Below are 17462 nucleotides of genomic sequence, written 5' to 3' on the forward strand. Positions count from 1 at the left end.
GCCCATGCTGCGCCGCGCACCACGCGGCTCTTTTAGCGCTGCGCCCACGCCTTCGCGTCCCGCCGGCTGGCGCCACACCGCTCTGCTGCCGCCGCTCCTCCGCTGAGCGTTGCTCCACATTGAGAATCGCAGCGTGCCGCCGCGCAGCACAAGCTCAAGCGGAGCAGCGTGCGGAGCTGCGCCCAGAGTTGGCGCTGGGAGCACATACAAGGACGCCGACGGCTGTGCGTCGTCGCCATGCGGAGCCTGCACCATTGCGTGCGTGCGGGGTGCGATAGCGCTGCGCCCGAGGCAGCGTCGAGCTGGCCCTTTGTCCTCGTTGCGCTGCCCATGGCAACGGGGCATGGCTCGCGTCGCCTACATAAGGAGCACATCGTTGAGGCGCTCCTCCTCCTCACCCACATCTCCTCATCAAGCACCACTGCCACTCAGCAACCCCTGCCCAACTCTCAACATGCGCTTCGCCACCTACCTTCTCGCGGCCACCATCGCCGTTGCCAGCACGTCCGCCGCCGTTGCAGAGCAGGTGAGTTCTCTCCCTCGCCTATCCTTTCACACCCATGCTGACGCCTCCGCCAGCCCGTCGGCGTCGCCGGGCGTGACTTCACCATCAGCAGCGACGGCAACGGCGGCCTTTCGTGCGGCTCGCTGCGCTGCTCCGACGGCAGCATGCCCGACTCGCGCTGCAACTGCGGCGGCAACATCCAGCAGGGCGGCGCCACGCTCGTGCGCGCCTCGGGCGGCGTCACGAGCACATACACGGGCGCAGAGGTGACGAGCTTCCTCTCTGCGTCGCGCGCCAGCGCCAGTGCGGCGGCGGCGACGCAGACGGCGGGCGGCGCCACCACCACGCCTGCGCCGTCCAGCTCCTCGTCGTCGTCGTCGTCGAGCAGCAGCAGTCGCTCGTCCAGCACGGCCTCGCCCGCGAGCCAGTCGCGCTCGCCCGACGCCGCGACGGGCCTCGCGCCCAGCGCCGGCCTCGCGGCGCTCTTCGCCGGTGCGGCCGTGTACCTGCTCTAGTCTCCTGCCGCTGGCCGGCACACTCAAATATATCCCGTGCATCTCTCGGCTGCTTCGAGTGTAGAGCAGATGCATTGCGAGGGCGGGGGCATGGCAAGTGAGGAGTCGTGAGATGGGGAGTCATGATTGCTATCGCACTGCCACGTCGAGCAGGCGCAGCGTGACGGTGAGGGCCAGGTCGAGCGAGCAGACGGGCGACGTGATCGTCTCGTGCACCGTCGCGAGCGCCTTTTCGCACGACACCTTGCCTCCCGGGCCGAGGAAGTAGCCAGCCTGCGGCGGCGCCAGGCCGATGCACACCGCGCGCGCCCTGCGTGCCGTCTCGGCGCGCATCGCAGGCGTGCGTTCCTCGCCCGGCGCGCCGCTCCACTTGCCGTCGGGCCAGTACTTCTCCCGCAGCTCGTCGACCCAGACGCCCAGTTGCGCAGACGAGAGGGCCGACGAGGTGGTGTTGAAGACTCCCAAGATACTGCTGGCGTAGTTGGCACGCACGACCTGCTCGAGCACGCGCAGCATGCCGCGGCGCAGCGTCCAGCCGCCAGAGATGTTGAAGGCCTCGTCGGCGACGGCAAAGACGGACGCGAGCAGTGCGTCGAGATCCCGCTGGCTCAGCTCCGCAGACGGAGGCGGCTCTTTGCCCTCCTGCGCATCCTGCGCAGCGCGCGCCTCGGCAGTGACGGCGCGCAGCTCGGCTGCTGCCGCGCCGTCCTCGAGCGGCGTCGCTTTGCGCACGATGGGCGGCTTGGCCTGCGTGAGGAAGTCGGGCGTCGCTGGCTCTTGAGGGTCCAGCGCGTCGACCAGGCCCGATGCAGCGGCGACGGGCAGCGCCGCGAGCGTGCCGGCGGCGCCGAGAGCAGCGTCGGGCAGCGCAGCCACGCCTCGTCGCGTCGCTGAGGCAGCGGCACTGGCGTTGCCCTGCAGCTGCAGCGTGTTCATGGCCGTCTTGCCCAGGCCGCCGACGCCGCTCGCGAACGTGCGGGCGCCGAGACCAAGGCTGTTGATGAGCGCGTTCGAGCGTGGTCCAGCCGGCGCTCCCGCACGCGTCTTGTCGAGGAAATGCCGCACCGGCGCACTGGTGACGTGTGCGTGGCTGCTGAGCAGTGCCTGCAGGTAGCGCTCCGTGGCGTTGCAGATGCCCGAGCTCGTCGAGCGGCGCGCCTGCGGCAGTGGTACGGGCGGCGGCGGCAGACGACCGGGCCCGTCGAGCAGGCCAAACGCCTCGGCTGCACCAGCGGCGGCGGCGGCGTTGTTGCCCGGCTCGGGCTGCGCCAGCGTGCGTCGCAGGTCCTTCTCAAGTTGCTCAAACTCGGACCATTGCCGCACGAGCACGAAGCCGCCCGACTCGTTCGCGAGACCCTCGACGGCAATCATGAGCTCGAGCGTGCGTGCGTCGACGGGACGATTGGGCCGCTCTGCGTTGACAGAGACGTCCGTCACCGCGACGACCAGCGACGAGGGTAGTGCAGCGAGGCTGTCCATGGTCGCAGAGCGCGGCAGCTCGGCGCTCGACGAGTGCCGTGGCGAGTCGGCGGCATCGATGAGCGCTGGCGGTGCAGCCTGAGACGGCACACGCGCATTTGGTGCGCCGGGCGCGGCCCTCTCGAGCGAAGCGCGAGGGGCCGAATCGTAGGAGAGCGGTGCCGAGACGTCTGCCGATGGCGGTGCCCGAGCCTGCATGGCCGCATCGACGGATGATGCGCCGGCAACGGCGCCCGATGGCTTGCGTCTCGGCTCATACGAGAGGCCAGCGACGTCTTGACTCGGCATACGGCCCATGCGCGAGGAGCTTGCGTCCGTGGCGCTCGTCGGCGGCGTCGCCTGGGCGTAGCGCGCGTGCGACTCGTGCCAGAAGGTCGTGTACAGGCCCGTTAGGCGTGCCCACAGCAGCCGCTCGACGGGACCGAGCGACTCGCGCACGCCCCCCGCGCTTGGACCTTGCTCTAGTCGCTGTATGGCCGTCTGCAGCGCAGCGAATACTTCGCTTTGCGCGCTGGCTTCGGCGAGTGAGTCGAGTGCCTTGCCGAGGATCGACACGGCGTCGGGGCGGAAGACCTCGGCCTGCTCGCCGTCCTCCGGAACTGTTGCGCAGGCGTCAGCGCACCGACCTTCGTCGACTGGCCGCGGCTCACTCACCGAGTCGTGCAATAGTCGACAGTCCAATGTGCAGCCTCAGCAGTGCCTCTCCCTCGCCACGTCGCACACTCAGCGCCAGCCCGTCCTCGGCGCGCACCGGTCCGCCGCGCTCAAGCCACGCCTCAAAGGCGTCGCGCAGGCGCGAGAGCGGCTCGCTGTCCGAGCGTGTCAGCACGTGCGTCAAAGGTGGCGCGCGCGGCATGGGCGGCACGCCGCTCGAGGCTTTGCGTGCCGAGCCGGGCGTGCCTTGCACCGACGAGCGCGCAGAGGCTGGAGACATGGTGCGCTGCGGCAGCGGCGGAGGCTTGGCTGCAGGCGCTGGTCCCTCGTCCTCACGAATCGTGTAGCCCTGCGCCGAGGAGGCGCTTCGCTGCGAATCGACGCTGCTTATTCGCTTGTGCGAGCTAGTCGCCGCAGAGGGGTCGCGCATCGAAGCGCGCAAGGACTCTGGCAGCTCGGGCTCGGGGATGCCACGCGGGATGTCCATGGGCAGAGCAGTGCCGGCGCCCGACAACACGTCATTCTCATCGAACGTCGCCGCCGGCCGCGCGGGCTGCGGCGTTCGTTTTGGCAGTGCTGGCGGGCCCATTGTGGGAGCTGGCGGCGGCTGCGACTCCACGGCTGCGTACTGCGCACCGCCGCTGCTGTCGACGTCTGCGCTGCGGCGCAGCTCGTTGCTTCGCCGTGCTGCATCGGCGAGTGGCACCGGGCTGGGCGTGGCGCCGCGCGAGGGCGTGCCAAAAGGCCGAGCTTGATCCATGGAAGACCGCACTACCGGGCTCGGCATCGCCATGGCGCGAGGTTGAGTCGTGCGTGGCGCAGGCGACACAGAGGGGCCCATGACGTGGGCGCGCGGCTGCTGCGTCGTCGGCGCAGCGAGAGAGGACGAGGGACTAGCAAATGCGCTGCCGGGCTCGGGCGTGCCCAGCGGCGTGCGAGATGGCGATGCGGCGGCCGAGGGCGCAAGCAGGTCCGCCGTGCGCGCCGAGACCGGCTCATCTGGCCGCGGCGAGGCAGTCATCGGATCGAGTCCGGCCTCTTGCCGCGCCTGGCCAAGCAGCGCCGGATCGACCTCGAATGCTGGCTGATGAGACACAGGCGAGGCCGCGCCGCCTGCACCTCCTGCACCGGAGCCCTCAGCCTGCTTGTCGGCCCACTCCACGATCTTGCGATTGATGAAGTCGGCTGTGCCAGCGGCATGAGCGCCGTCCCCCCTTCAGCTGCCTTGCAAAACTCACGTTCGCCGAGGGCGCCGACCAGATCCCACAGTCTCCGCGTAGCCACCTCGCGAAGCAGCTCGCGCACCAGTGCACTGCCATGCTCCTCGCGCGGCAGATGCCGCTCCAGCAGCGCCGCAATAGCATCGCGCAGAGCATCCACACGCGCCGCCGAGTTCGGCCACAGGCCTGTCGAGATGTTTGCTGGGTTCGCCCGCCGGGCGCGCATCACAGTGTAGAGCACCGAGGTGGTGGTGTGCAGGAGCTCCGATGCCTGAAGCACGCGGCGTCAGCGGCTTGTCGCCGCCAGTCCAGCCTCGGAGCGCTCGGTCACAAAGCACTCACGAGATCCACACTGCGCGTGCTCGCACTGACGCGCGCATGCACGCTGTCCACCACCTCGTCGATGGTAAAGTGCGCCGTGCGCGGGAAAGAGGGGTGGGAGAGCGTCTGGCCCTGGTACCTGCAGCGCAGATGACGTGCATCAGCAGCGGGCGCTCCAGCTGTTCCGCGTTGGGCCTCACCAGGAGCAGATAAAGTCGCGCACGACGAGCTCGGTCAGCTCATCGAGCGGCCGGCGCAGCTGCGGCGCCATGCCCTCGGGCCGCTTGGCTCGCGGGCGCACGCGGCCGGATGCGTCGCCCGAGCGCAGCTTGGCGTCGTCTGCGGCACTGGCGCTGGGCGGGGGTCCGCTGCCCAGCTGCGGCAGGAAGCGTGCCGGGTCCCAGCGCCGCAGCGACTGCGGCTCGGCGGCGGCGTCAGGCAGTGCCAGGAGGAGGCGCACCCAGGGCGAGAGGAGCAGCAGTGCTGTGCTGCAGAGCACGAGCAGCAAGTTCACGAAGCCTGCACGCAGCAGCAGCAGGCCGAGCGGCAGCAGGAGTGCCACGCTGAGCGGCGAGCGCGGCAGGGCCACGTTGCTGCTGCTGCTGCTGCCGCGGTTGCTGCCGCTGCTGGCGCTTCTCGGCCCGCCGCTGCTGCCGGGCGCAGCGTCGCGACTGCCGTCGAGGGCGCCGCTGCCGCCGGACGCGGATGCGGCGCCAGTGCTGCCTGCGCCGTGCGGAGGAGACGAGGGCATGGCGTGGCGGGCGAGACCGCAGGGAGATGGTGGGCAGGACAGAAGCAAGCCGCGTTGCTCGCCGCTGCCGCATCGGCCGACGCGCCTCGGGCCGGGCCAGCGACGCGTGGAGCGTGGGAGCGCCACGCTGGCCGTCGCCGCAGAACTGCTGCCCAGCTACACGTTGTTGAGCGTGCATACGGCACTCCGTCGGCAGTGAGCTCTAGGATACGCTCAGGGGATTTTTTCGGTGCATTTCAGTACACCGCATGATCGACACGGTCTCGAAAACACGCGTGGGTCTTGAGCTTGCGTTGGCTTGCCAACGGGCGCATGTCGACGTGGCCGCATCGGGCGCGCCGCGCCGTGCCGCCCCGAGTTGCTGCGGGCGTCGGCGCTTCCGGCGCAGCATGCCGGCGTCGCGACAACGTGCAAGTCGGCGCAGGCGCAGCTCTGCTCTCACTTGAAAAGGCCTACTGGCTCCCTTTCTCTCCGTCTCATCTCACCTCTCTGCACCCGCTGTCGGTCGGCCCCCTCAATCCTCATCCTCTGCGCGAGATTCCGCTTCGCCTGCGCATCCACCCACCCTCGACGCAGCCTTGTGCACTGCCTGCGAAGTGCTCTCACTCGACATACCCACGAAGACTTCACACTCATCGCTCTGCACGCCATGTCCACCTCCGACGTCACAACGGCAGCCAGCACGAGCGGCGCGGCACCGTTCAGCCTCGAGGCGCACTTTCCCATGGAGCTGCTGTTGCTCATCATCGGCATGCTCGAGCCACTGGCATATCTCAAGCTCTCGCAGACGAGTCGCAGCATGCGCCAGCTGCTGAAGCAGCCCGAGCATCTGCATCGCCTCGTGCGCCGCCCCAGCAGCCGCACGCGCAGGTGGGAAGGCCGCTTCTCCGACCCGGTGTGGGAGCAACTAGTGCTGAGGGCGTACGTTGGCCCACAGGCGCGCTGGGACAAGAAAGAAGGGAGGGCGGCCCAGGATCCCCTCCGCATACGCATGAGTAACCTAACGCTCATCGCTGCAGCAAGCATCGGCAGCAGTGGCCGCTACGTCGCCTTGCTGACGCCAGAGCACGAGGTCCGCATGTGGGATCTGTTCATGCGCCGCGAGGTGCATATCCCCCAGCTGCATGGTGACATGTGGCATACTCGTCCCGAAAACACTGACTCAGGTCGGTTCGAGTCTGGCCACGGACATGATGGTTGCCGAGACCTCGAGATCGAGCTGTACGACGACGACGATCTGCTGATCGTCAAGGACTCAAGCTGCTGGGGAGTATGGGATCTCAAATATGCCGACCGTCCGATGATCTCCGAGAGTCGCGCCGAGATGGACCGCAACGAGCTGTCGAACAATCTCACTCGCGCGCTCCTATACGACCATCGAGGCACCCTACACGCGCCCAGAATTCGCGACCGCGACACCAGGCCGGTGTGGAGGGGGGTGAAGGCCTGGGCCGCCGCCCGATGCTCCTCCGCCCTCCTCCTCTACGGCCAAAACGTGCAAGACCCGGAGATGAGCGACTCTTGGGACGGGCTTCAGCTCTGGGATATAGAAACGCAACAGCTAGTACAAAGCAAGCCTCTGGCTCATCTGCAGCTGCCCCCCGGCACGGAGGGCGATCTCTTGCCGTCGGTCCTGTACCTCTCGGACGACGGCACTCGCGCGGTGTACCTTGACAACGGCGTGCGGCCGCCCCCGCGTCGGATCTGGAACCAGCCGGCGCCAGAGCCCGTCGAGCCAATAACGAGACTGAGGTCGTGGAGCCTCAGCGATCCCGAGTGGCCCGTCACCATCTTCGACGACGAGCTCACCGACGAGGAAGGTCTCGACTCGCTCTCTCCGGACGGCCACTTCAGGATCGCAATCAGCCGCCACGGCACCATCCGCGTGTTCGACCTCTGCGGACAGAAGCCCATGTTTGCTGTTCGGGCAGGGGCCTACGTGATGCCACTGCTCGACTTTGGGCCCTGGAAGCGCACCGTGCCGTGGCACCGAGTCGGGCAGCCACTGATTGCACTCCTGAGCCAACGGCTGATCTCCGAAGATCCGCGTCGGTACCTGCATGCGCTGGAGCAGACGCCCTGGGGGGCCTTTGTCTCGGCTGACGGTCCTGAGATCCAGGCGCTCCTGGACGCCGGCATCGAGGTGCTCGGCAGCGACCACGATCCTGCCCTGCGCGACGAAAAGACGACGAGAAAGTGGAATTGGAGACTGGCTGCCGTCGATGCGCACGATGACTGGATGCTCACGAGCGACCGCTGCGGCCCCATCCTCTGCCGCACCGACGGCGACGGCGAAGTCACCGAGGACGAGTGGTGTCGCATTCCCGGCTGCTTCACGTGCGACGTTGAGGCTATGAAGCTGCATGGGCTTCGTTGACTCGCGCGTCAGTCTTGAGAGACGAGCGCTGCCCTGATCCGCAATATCTATCCGTGCCTCTGTGACTTTCCCTTACCATCCTATCTGCTGGTCATGTCGTCGCAAGACTGACCTGTGCCGCATCGCACCTGATCCTGCGCCTTCTCCATCTGCCCTGCGTGCCACCGCCATCTGCCCTGCGTGCCATCGCCACACTGGCCGCCTGACCGCCGCCGCATCCGAAGTCCAGCCAAAAAGACGCTCGATGCTGACCTTTCACCGCTTGCTGACGTCTACGAGTTGCTGCGGCAGCGGCATGCGGCACATCTGACGAGTGAGACCGGCTGCGCCGCATCCAGCGCGTTGTGCCGCCCCCAAGTTGCTGCGCGCTGCGGCAACGGCATCCAGCGCATGCGGCGGGACGCATGGCCGGCACGCCGCCGAGCAGACGCAGCACATTAACTTAGAAGGTCGCAACGGCCTGTCCTCCCGCTCCAGCAACACTTCACTCGCCTTGTTTCGCTGTCTACTCCCCCTCGCTGCACCGCCTCTTCGTCGCCGCCACCATCGACGCTGCTCCGATGCCACAACGCTCTGCGCGATCCGCACGCCCGCGCGCGAAGTCGCTTCCACCCTCCGGCGTGATGTTTTCGCCTGAGGTCGAGCAGGAAGCAGACAGCAGCCCGAGGTTGACGTTCCAGCAGCCGATGCCGCTGCCCGTCGAACTGCTGCTCGAGGTGGCGCATTACGTGCAGACGTACCTGAATCTCTCGCAGATGAACCGCTGCCTGCGCAGGGCCCTCCAGAAGACGAAGCGACTGCAACACGTCGTCCTCTATCGTGAGGACAGCGACCCCAACTGGGCAGGCCGCTTCTCGCGCCCGCTCTGGGAGCAGTTAGTCTTGCAGACCAACTTTGCGGCGCATGTGCGCGACAAGCCGTGGCATGGCTTCCTGCGCAACGTGCGCTACGGGATAGTAGCCCTCAGCGTGGGCCCCAGCGGCCGCTTCGTGGCGTATCTGACGTCGGACAGGGAGGTACGCTTCTGGGATATCTTCATGCGCACGGAATTTCATGTCCCAATCGACGGCAATGTTGTGCTCAACGAGAACGGCCGGCCAGACGAGATAGAACACCTCAACTGCAAGAACGCGCGCATCGAACTGATCGACGGGTACCCTCTGCTGCTCGTCGAGTACTCGTGCTGCTGGGTGCTGTGGAATCTCAACGGTGACTGTAAGATCCCAATCTTCGCCAAAATCAAGCGCCACGGCTTCATGGTGCTGGCCGCGAACAGCCGCTACATCCTGGACTTTAACATCCCCTCTTACACGCTGACTGCGTACGATTTGGCCGACTTCACGAAGGAGCACCGCGGCCCGGGCTACTACTCCACGCGCTGGTACGGCGTGCAAGCCTCTGCCTCAGCGCGCAAGTCGACGCGCTTGCTCATGTACGGACACCGTATCAAGATGCGGAGCAGGGCGGTCAACACTGAATTGCACTGCACCGATGTACGTGTCAACGTGTTGCTGCTGTGCGATATCGACGAGAGCCTGCGGGGCGGGCCCGAGCTGCTGCGGTGCGAGCCTCGACTACTTCTGGATCCCTTAGCTTGGCTCGGCGTGGATGTGCGGAACCATCAGCTCTCCCCGATCAGCTTGCGCCTCTCCGACGATGGGATGCGGGCCGTCCATGCCGTCGTCAGCCGCGCAGCTCAAGGTCCAGGAACGACACAGGCCAGCACGTTCAGCAAAATCGAGTCGTGGAGCCTTGCGAGTGACGACTGGAGCCCCAGGGTGTACCACGACATCGACATCGACCTGGAAACGCCCGGTCGGCTGTCGCCCGACGGCCGCTACTGGATTGCGCTGACGCTCTGCGGCACCGCGATGCTCTACGACCTCAGCCGAGCGCAGCACGTCTATGCCCTGCGCTCCGGCACGTACTCGTATCCGGTGCTGGAGCGCCTCAGCTGGGAGCAGCGGCCGAGATGGAGCCCCGAGACATTCGACCCGCTCGTCGCGCTGCTGCTCGGGCTGCTGCACAAGGGCGTCCTGCAAGAGATGCCGCGCCTCAAGGAGCTGCCGGCCGACACTGCCCTCGACACGCCGCAGGGCCGCGAGCTGAAGCGGCTCCTCGACGTCGGCGCCTTTGTCATTGCCTTTGAGGACGCTCGCTCGCCGGCGACATCCACCGGCGCGGACAAGAGCTACGAGCTGTCGCTGCGCGGCTGGGACAAGAACGTGGCAGTCGTGTGTCGAGAGGCCGGCTGGATGGCCACGGTCACCTCCTGCGGGCCCGTCTTTTGCCATCCGCTTGCTTCACGAGAGCGCGCTGTCTGCGGTCGGCTGGAGTGCTTCAAGTGCGACAGGCTGGCAGGGGAGCGACGATGGAAGATGGAGGGACCCTACAGTAGGGAGACGACTCCAGCAGCGTCGGACTCGCCGCCGCCGTGGCCGCCGTCGAGTCCCATCTATAGGGGGTAGAGCTGACCTTGTGCTCGGCTGCTGCGCTGCATCACAATTCGCGTTCGAGCGAGGCGACTGGCATGTCCCATATGCACCTCCCAGATCCCTTCGCGCCTATCTCGATATCCGACGTCGTGCGCCTTGGCACGCATGAGTACCGCGGCCCTTACTCGTGCACCGTGAATGACACACATGCGTCATGCCTCGGTCTTGAGACCGCTCGCGTTGCCGCGCAGAATCGCCATGCTCAATACATGTAGCGCCGAGGGTGGGAGGCGTGAAGCAACTCATCGAAATGCGAGAACGACCAAGAGAGAAAATGACATGCAGGCGCGGATCCGAGTCGTGAGAGTGTGTGAGAGAGAGAAGGAAGAATGACGAGGAATCGAGGGGTGAGTGCTGAGAGAGGGAGACCACGAGGGTCGGGAGAGTCTCGAGGGATGTAGAGCGGAGATGCGAGCCGGAAGGAAGCTGCTGGAATCGAGAGAGGATGGTGGGGAACTTGCGGTGATGATCGAGTGAGCAGTATGAGAAGAGGCGGGTACAGTTGCATTGCCCGAATGGAAGAGAGGGGCCGAGAGACAGCGAGAGAAGTCTCAAAGGCCCTCGTCCATCCCATCGCCCTGCCCCTCTCCTCGTCCATACCCCGCAGCGCCCGAGCCATGGCCATAGCCATACCCCTCGCCGCGCCCCATCCACGCCTCGGGCGCCGAGTGTGCCTGCGGAGCGTGTGCGGCGGCGCTCGCAGAGGCCGCAGGCGCCGGCGGCGCATTGAAGCCGACTTTGCGCCGCGGCGTGCCCGCTGCGCCGCGCATCGGCTCCTGCTCCATGCCCTGCTGCTGCTGCTGCTGCTGTGGCGGCGGCGGCGGCGTGCCGCTGCCGCCGCGCTCGTCGCGCTCCCACAGCGCGCCGAGCGCAGAGGCCGGCCACGGCGGCGCCGGTGCGGCAGGCGTATGTTGCGGCGTGTTCTGCGGCGCACGCACGGCGGTGGCGCCGCCGAGCGACGAGGCGGAGGAGGGGTGGGAATGCGGCGGCGTGGTGAGGTTGGAGGAGGAGGACGTGGAGGCGACGGTCGAGGTCAAGGACGGCGAGAAGGCGTAGGAGGAGGGATGCGACAGCGGCGTCTGGGACGTCGACATGCTCGTGCTGCCACTGCCGCTGCCGCCCGCGCGGCTGGCGCCGACGCCGCTGCTGGCGTAGCCGGCGCCGGAGATGGAGATGGAGCTGCCGCGGGCGTACGCGTCGTGCGTGTATGCGCCGCCGCGCGGCGCATCGACGTACGACGACGACGGCGCCGCGGCGCCCGCCATGGCGCTGTAGCTGCTGCTCGGCGCGGCGCTGCCCCATGCGTGGCCCGGCGCCGCGTGCGCGTGTGTGCCGGCGACCGAGGAGGAGCCACTGGCGTCGGGCCCGAGTGCGTGCTGGCCCAGGGCGGCGCGCAGCTCGGAACGCATGGCCGCCAGCTCGGAGCCGCGGTCGCCGGCGTTGATGGCGCGCATGGAGCCGATGAGGTCGTCGAGATTGAGCGCCATGCTGCGAGGCGCGAGGAGGTGTGTGTGTGGAGTGAGAGAGGAGAGGTGGAGTGGTGAAGACGCGCCGAGGAGGCAACGAGATGGAAAGAGAGACCGGGCGACCGAGCAGGCGAGCACGAGGAGGTGCGCACTGGGCAGGAGCGACGGGCGCCGGCACAGCAGCAGTCGGGCGCCGGACGGAGCACGTCGAGCTGCGGGCGCTGCACCTGCAAGCGCGAGCCAAGGACGCCGAGGGAGAGCGAGGACGCTGTGCGGGCGGCGCCGAGGAAGACGTGAAGCTGCGCCGCGCCTTGTGCGGCGAGAGGGAGTGCGGCGGGGCTGATGCGGGTGAGGCTGGCTCGATGCGTGTGGAGAGGAAGCACGCCTGGCTGCGCCTCGCCCCTCGCGCCCCTCTGCGTCAGCTCCGGCGCTGACCGGGCCGCGCGGCGCGCCTACTCCGCACCCGTGGCGCCGAGGCTAGGCGCAAGCGCCGCGCAGCGCGAAGGCTCGGTGTCCGCGCCGCCGCGAGCTCGCCGAGTGCGGGGATCTGCTGATCCTGCCTGCATGCTGCCGCCACGCTTGCGCTCCTCGCGCAAACGGCAGCGCGGGCTGCCACTGGCAGCTGCGAGGCGAGTGGTACAGCACGCCCGGACGCCTGCCCGGCCTTCTCGCCAGCAGCCAGGAAGCGCTGGCCAGCAGGTGCCTGCACGTCGCATCTTGCGGCAGAGCCAGAGCCGCGAGAGGGCGCGAGTCGTGCGCCTCGAGCTCATCGCAGGCGTGCCACGCAGCATGCAAGAGCCGTCGAGCTCGCTCGGCTCTCGAGCGTCCCACCCCCTCTAACGCTGCAGCGCTGTGAGCATGCCACCAATCGGCGCATGCTCAGGGCGGGCGAGCAGAGATGGGGCGCTGCATGGCCCTCAGCCTGGCGCCCGCTTCCTCTTGCTTGCTCCCTGCTCGGCGATTTGCCGCCGAAGGGGGCCGTTGCCGCACGCCGCCAGCCTCTCCACCTTGCCGCCATGCTTCCTTGCCCCCCTTGCTACTCTCGCTCAACGCAAAGCAGTTGCTGCAGCACGTCGTCTTGACCGTCGTTTCCAGGCCCATCGCGCTGCCTTGCGCTCGTCGACGAGCCATGCTAGCGCTGCGCCGCGTAGCAGGCTTCTAGAGCTCTCGGCGCCCAGCCCTCGTGTCCCTCCAATCTCAGGCCGGAGCACGGGGGATGGGAGCGCTGCCGCTGCGAGGCCACGAACAGCTGCAGCCTCAGCGTGAGTCGAGTGCAAGGCGGGTGCGGGCGCTGGCGCATGGCGTGAGGTGGCTGCCTCGCGCGGTGCTGCCACGGCGATCTGCGGCGGCCGCCTGTGCCGCCGCCACGACAGTGACGGCACGGCGCTTTCACGCCCTCTCCTCCACCGCCGCGGCGCGGCCGTCGTGCATGCTCATGCGGGGAAAAGGCGCCGCGCGGCGCGACTGCGCTCCGCAGCGTCATGCGCACAGGGCACCCTCGCTGTGCCCTGCCTCAACGCTGCAGCTGCAGCGCCGCTTGTAGGACTGAGCACGCCGTCAGAAGCTGAGGGCTGAAAGAGCGCCGCTTGAGCGTCTGGGCGTCTCTGGACGAGAGGTGCGCGCCGGGGCGGCACGTTGCCTGCACGTCTCGTCTGTTGGTGGCGACCCTTGTGCTTGGTCCCACCGCCGCCGCTGCCGAGTGCCGCCGATCATCCAGACGGGAGCGCGAGAGGCTTATTCGGCTGCCCCGCACTCACGCACGGGCGACGCACGCCCGTGCGCTGCGCGGCGCAGTCGAGGCATGGCTCTCTTGAGTGGCTCATCAGCCAGCTCGCGCCTTGCTCCCCACCACCACCACCCACCTACCACCCCAACTGCACATCCCCTCACCCCCATGTCGCTCCAGATTCCCGACAACCCGGCGCCGCACGGCTACGTGCCCGTGCCCTCGTCGCACAGCAGCGCCCTCTCGACGGCACGCGAGCTGCTCAAGGAGCTGCGTGATTCCTCCGAGTGGCAGGACGCCGGCGAGCGCGACGAGGTGCGCCTCAGCAAGATTGTCGATGCGCACGACAGCTATGCCATTCCCGTCACGCGCGGCGAGACCGTCGTCGAGGGCGCCACGCCGCAGCAGGTGCTGGCCGCGCTGACACTGCCGGGTGAGTTCGGAGAGGAGGGAGAGCGAAGAGAGCGGGGAAAGAGAGCAAGGGGAGAGGCAAGGAGGGTGCAGAGAGCACAAGCCATGCACTGTGGGCTTCGTGTTGCGAGGAGAGAGCAGGCGCAGAGAGCGCAAGCATGCACTGCGCCTTGGTGGTGGGATGAGAGAGGAGGCGCGGGCAGCCTCTGTTGCCGCGAGCGTTGGACAAGCAGGACAGGCTGCACCTGCGACTTTGCCCCGAAAGCGCCTTGTCCCCCCGCTTTCTCCTCGTGTCACGCTCAGACAGAGCCATGGGCCAGAGCTGGCATTTTGCCATTCGCGCTCGGGCACGCGGCTTGGTGTTTCAGGCTGGCGCATCTGCTTTCGCGGTTCGGTCACTGCCTCGTGGCGAGAGGACAGGCGCGAGCAGCGGATCACCTTGGCTCCTGCTCAGCCGCCGAGCCGCGCTTGTTGGGGGGGGGGGGGGACCGCGCGTCATGTCGGCTAGGGATGTCATGCTCCAGCTGCTTCGAGGGCGTTGGGCGTTACGAGACTTGGGCGTGTGTGGCAGCGATTCCCCGCTGCTTGGAGGCTGGGCCGCCTCACTGCGTTCGTGAGGGACTCAAGGGCACTCTGTGCGCCTTGCGCGCCCTTCTAGGCTGCGCAATGCGTCGTTTCCCCCGTGCTCTCACTAATGCTCCTCGCAGGCATGCGCAAGAAGTGGGATCCGCGCCTGGACTCGGGCCACGCCATTGAGCGCTACACGCAGTCGTCGTTCCAGGTGTACAGCGTGATGAAGTCGCCCTCCTACTTCATCTGGGCGCGCGACATTGTGTGCATGCAGGAGACGGCGTACGCCGCCGACGGCAGCAGCGCCGAGATGCTGCAGGTCTCCGTCGCCGACGAGGAGCGCCTGCCGGAGAAGGGCAGCTATGCCAAGTCGCGCACACGCGCCACCGTCGAGCTGAGCGCGTGGAGTCTGGAGAAGGAGGGAGAGAATACCAAGCTGAGCTACATCGTCAAGGTGCACCTCAACGGTGAGTTCGCGCGTCAAAACCACCTGCTGCCTTTTGCGTCGCTCACGCTCTCTCTCTCTCTCTCTCTCTCCGCCAGGCTCGATTCCCACGTCCGTCGTGCAGATGCTCGCCGTCGAGACGCCCATGTGCGTGGGGCGCGTGCGCGATGTCTTCTACCAGACGGGCTACGTGCCGTACGAGCTCGTCGCCAACAACACGTCGGGCGAGTACGCGGACCACCAGTCCGTGTCCGTGCTGCAGCTCTTCGACGACGGCGACGGCACCGAGGCGACGAGCGGCGAGCGCAAGTGGACGGCGCAGTACCTCGGCACGGGCAAGGACACGGTGCACATCGCGTACGACGGACAGCGCATGTACCCCGCCGGCGTCCACGTCGAGGTGCAGGGCGACGCGGCGGCTGCGGTCACCGTCAACGTCGACGAGCAGAAGAAGCTCATCACGCTTGAAGTCGCCGAGGAGGCAAAGGACAAGAACTTCGACGTCGTCGTCACGCCCAAGTAGGCAGCTTCTCTCGCGCGCGCGCGCGCATGGCCCGCCTCGACGCATTGCCCTCTCGATGGCTGCTCTTTTCGCCTCTGTCTCGTTTGCCCCTCTCCTTTCTGTGCTACCCCCATGCTTGGCCCCCCACGTCCTGCTCGCCCCCTCGTTTCAATGACCATGGCGAATTCCTCATGCCTCTACATTCGTTCGTCTCCTCGGCGCGACGACGTCCCTCAGCGCGCCCAGGCTGGCCATGGGTCCGTGGCGCTGCGCCTTCCACGCGCGCTCGGGCCGCACTCTGCCGTGCGCGTCCAGCATCGTGCTGCACGCCGCCAGCACGGCGAAGAGCGCGGCGAGCGACGACGACGAGGAGATGAGGTAGAGAATGATGACCTTGCGAAAAGAGAGTGCGTCAGCGTGGGCAGAGAGAGCCAAGGGGCAAGGGTGGAAGCAAGGGCAACGTCACCTGTAGATAGGCAGCTTGTGCGACACTTGCGCCGCCCAGTATCGCACCCGTCATCATCTAAACCGCCCAGTGTCAGCGCCTCTTTGCTGCCTTCTCTCGTTCGAAGGGCGCAACAGCTCACCCCGGGAATCGAGATCAGACCCACGACGCTCATCTGGTTGAGCACGGGCAGCAGTGCCGTGCGCAGGGCCTCTGCCGCCACGGGCCTGCACGCCTCAAAGCGCGAGGCGCCGTGCGTGAGGAGCACCTCGACCGTATCTCTTTGCGAACTGTGTGGCCAGAAAGGGCACATCAGCATGAGTGGGGCAAGGGTGAGGAGAAGCGCAGGGCGCGCAACAACGTACTCAAATACCGACAACACGTGGTTGCTGCCCAGCGTCACGGCGGAAATGGCATTGCCGAGCACCATGCCGAGCAGCGGCACGTAGCGCGACGGCTCCCACCACGGCGCCTGGCGCAGGATGAAGCGCGACGCCAGCGCGGTGAGCGGCACGGTGGCTGTGGGGGGGAGGCGAGAGGGGCGAGGGTTGAGAAGGAACAGACGAGAGAAGGGGGCGAGAAGACCGGCGCGATGGAAAGACGCAAGCTCGCGTGGGCCGGTCCAAGCGGCGCTTGAGGCGCAGAGGGAACAGCAAAGCTGCTCGTTGCTTCTGCCCACCTCGAGCTGCCTTCGAAGGCCCGCCCTCAAGCCCATCATATCCGAGTTCGGCATTGCCGGTTGGGGCCTGCAACCCCCCCCCCCCCCCATCACGCCCAGCGAGCTCGCGCAGCAGCAGTGCAGCCAGCCAGTGCCTGCACAAGGAGGGCCAAGAGTGCAGGCCGCGTGCCTCGCTCTCGTCTTCTCAGGCCGCGCCTCTCCAGCGCGCGCCCTCGCGCCCTTGTCCAAGCCTCTCCTCGCCTTGCGCTCATCTGCAGCCCAACATGCGCCTCGCGCAACTTGCCTGCAACGACTCACCCAGCACGATGGCGCCGAGGATGCGCGCCGCCATGCCGCCGTAGCGGCGGCGCGCCTTGTTGGCCCACACCTCGTGCGCACTGAGCGCCACCTGCGCCGCGCCCAGCGCCGCCACGGCCGCGCCGCTGCGCGCGGCGAAGAGCGGGCGCAGCAGGCTGGCGAGCAGCGCGAGCTGCACGGCGGCGCGCGCGGCGGAGAGGAGCAGGGCGCGCGAGAGGGCGAGGGAGAAGAGGAGCGAGAGCGAGAGGGGCAGCAGGAGGAAGCAGGCGGCAAAGAGCACGCTCAGCGGCGTCAGGTGCACCGCGGGCGCGGCGAGGAGCGCGGCGGCCATGCCTGCAGCGAGCGACACTGGAAGGGGCGACGGTCGTGGGCGGGAGAGAGAGAGAGAGGAGCGCTGCTCGCGGTGGAGCAAGCCGCGTGTGACACGACGCTAGGCCGTGAGAACACGGCGTGTGTGGCGGTGTGCGCCTCGGGCCGGTTTTGGACACACGGGCCGGCGCCGCCGCCTGAGTGGAGGGGCACTAGAACGTGCCGGGCCTGTCGATCTTCAGCTCAGAGGCGCGCCTGGCGCATTCAATTCAGATCCAAGGGCCCTCGCAGCGGC

At 67.7% G+C, this 17462-nt stretch overlaps 6 protein-coding genes across 6 annotated transcripts; 3 read left to right on the forward strand and 3 right to left on the reverse strand.

The window, feature by feature from the left end:
- Window positions 1-65: 65 nt before the first annotated feature.
- On the forward strand, window positions 66-1045 carry FA09DRAFT_330031 (hypothetical protein). The gene is made up of 2 exons (XM_025742436.1): window positions 66-526; window positions 580-1045. The coding sequence occupies exons 1-2, from the start codon at window positions 344-346 to the stop codon at window positions 1018-1020; spliced, it is 624 nt and encodes a 207-aa protein (XP_025598156.1). The 5' UTR covers window positions 66-343; the 3' UTR covers window positions 1021-1045.
- Window positions 966-6213, reverse strand: FA09DRAFT_360694 (hypothetical protein). The gene is made up of 6 exons (XM_025745261.1): window positions 6052-6213; window positions 4895-5417; window positions 4716-4833; window positions 4392-4644; window positions 3154-4338; window positions 966-3098 (listed from the first exon to the last, which is right to left on the reverse strand). The coding sequence occupies exons 1-6, from the start codon at window positions 6056-6058 to the stop codon at window positions 1150-1152; spliced, it is 4035 nt and encodes a 1344-aa protein (XP_025598157.1). The 5' UTR covers window positions 6059-6213; the 3' UTR covers window positions 966-1149.
- On the forward strand, window positions 5994-10290 carry FA09DRAFT_346087 (hypothetical protein; the record flags this gene model as incomplete). Its single annotated transcript, XM_025744729.1, has 2 exons — window positions 5994-7817; window positions 8300-10290. The coding sequence occupies exons 1-2, from the start codon at window positions 6095-6097 to the stop codon at window positions 10288-10290; spliced, it is 3714 nt and encodes a 1237-aa protein (XP_025598158.1). The 5' UTR covers window positions 5994-6094.
- Window positions 10291-10868: 578 nt separating this feature from the next.
- FA09DRAFT_338855 (hypothetical protein) lies at window positions 10869-11804 on the reverse strand (the record flags this gene model as incomplete). The annotated part of the gene is made up of 1 exon (XM_025744151.1): window positions 10869-11804. One exon carries the CDS (start codon window positions 11802-11804, stop codon window positions 10869-10871), a length of 936 nt encoding a protein of 311 aa, XP_025598159.1.
- Window positions 11805-13134: 1330 nt separating this feature from the next.
- On the forward strand, window positions 13135-15630 carry FA09DRAFT_330033 (Bet v1-like protein). The gene is made up of 3 exons (XM_025742437.1): window positions 13135-13942; window positions 14628-14957; window positions 15034-15630. Exons 1-3 carry the CDS (start codon window positions 13585-13587, stop codon window positions 15456-15458), a joined length of 1113 nt encoding a protein of 370 aa, XP_025598160.1. The 5' UTR covers window positions 13135-13584; the 3' UTR covers window positions 15459-15630.
- Window positions 15631-15821: 191 nt separating this feature from the next.
- Window positions 15822-17197, reverse strand: FA09DRAFT_330036 (hypothetical protein). The gene is made up of 4 exons (XM_025742438.1): window positions 16859-17197; window positions 16248-16401; window positions 16025-16172; window positions 15822-15960 (listed from the first exon to the last, which is right to left on the reverse strand). The coding sequence occupies exons 1-4, from the start codon at window positions 17187-17189 to the stop codon at window positions 15850-15852; spliced, it is 744 nt and encodes a 247-aa protein (XP_025598161.1). The 5' UTR covers window positions 17190-17197; the 3' UTR covers window positions 15822-15849.
- Window positions 17198-17462: the final 265 nt, after the last annotated feature.

The sequence above is a fragment of the Tilletiopsis washingtonensis genome (genome assembly GCF_003144115.1).
Source record: "Tilletiopsis washingtonensis strain MCA 4186 unplaced genomic scaffold FA09scaffold_11, whole genome shotgun sequence".
NCBI lineage: Eukaryota > Fungi > Basidiomycota > Exobasidiomycetes > Entylomatales > Tilletiopsis > Tilletiopsis washingtonensis.

Coding starts and splice junctions, on each gene's coding strand:
- FA09DRAFT_330031 (XM_025742436.1), top strand. CDS start 344: ATGGCTCGCGTCGCCTACATAAGGAGCACATCGTTGAGGCGCTCCTCC. Junction 527..579: donor CCGCCGCCGTTGCAGAGCAG/GTGAGTTCTCTC, acceptor CGCCTCCGCCAG/CCCGTCGGCGTCGCCGGGCG.
- FA09DRAFT_360694 (XM_025745261.1), bottom strand. Junction 4,339..4,391: donor GGTCGGCGCCCTCGGCGAAC/GTGAGTTTTGCA, acceptor CCGCTGGCACAG/CCGACTTCATCAATCGCAAG. Junction 3,099..3,153: donor GTCGACTATTGCACGACTCG/GTGAGTGAGCCG, acceptor CCTGCGCAACAG/TTCCGGAGGACGGCGAGCAG.
- FA09DRAFT_330033 (XM_025742437.1), top strand. CDS start 13,585: ATGGCTCTCTTGAGTGGCTCATCAGCCAGCTCGCGCCTTGCTCCCCAC. Junction 13,943..14,627: donor GGCCGCGCTGACACTGCCGG/GTGAGTTCGGAG, acceptor TGCTCCTCGCAG/GCATGCGCAAGAAGTGGGAT. Junction 14,958..15,033: donor CGTCAAGGTGCACCTCAACG/GTGAGTTCGCGC, acceptor TCTCTCCGCCAG/GCTCGATTCCCACGTCCGTC.
- FA09DRAFT_330036 (XM_025742438.1), bottom strand. CDS start 17,189: ATGGCCGCCGCGCTCCTCGCCGCGCCCGCGGTGCACCTGACGCCGCTG. Junction 16,402..16,858: donor CCTCGGCGCCATCGTGCTGG/GTGAGTCGTTGC, acceptor TCCCCCCCACAG/CCACCGTGCCGCTCACCGCG. Junction 16,173..16,247: donor CACGTGTTGTCGGTATTTGA/GTACGTTGTTGC, acceptor CTGGCCACACAG/TTCGCAAAGAGATACGGTCG.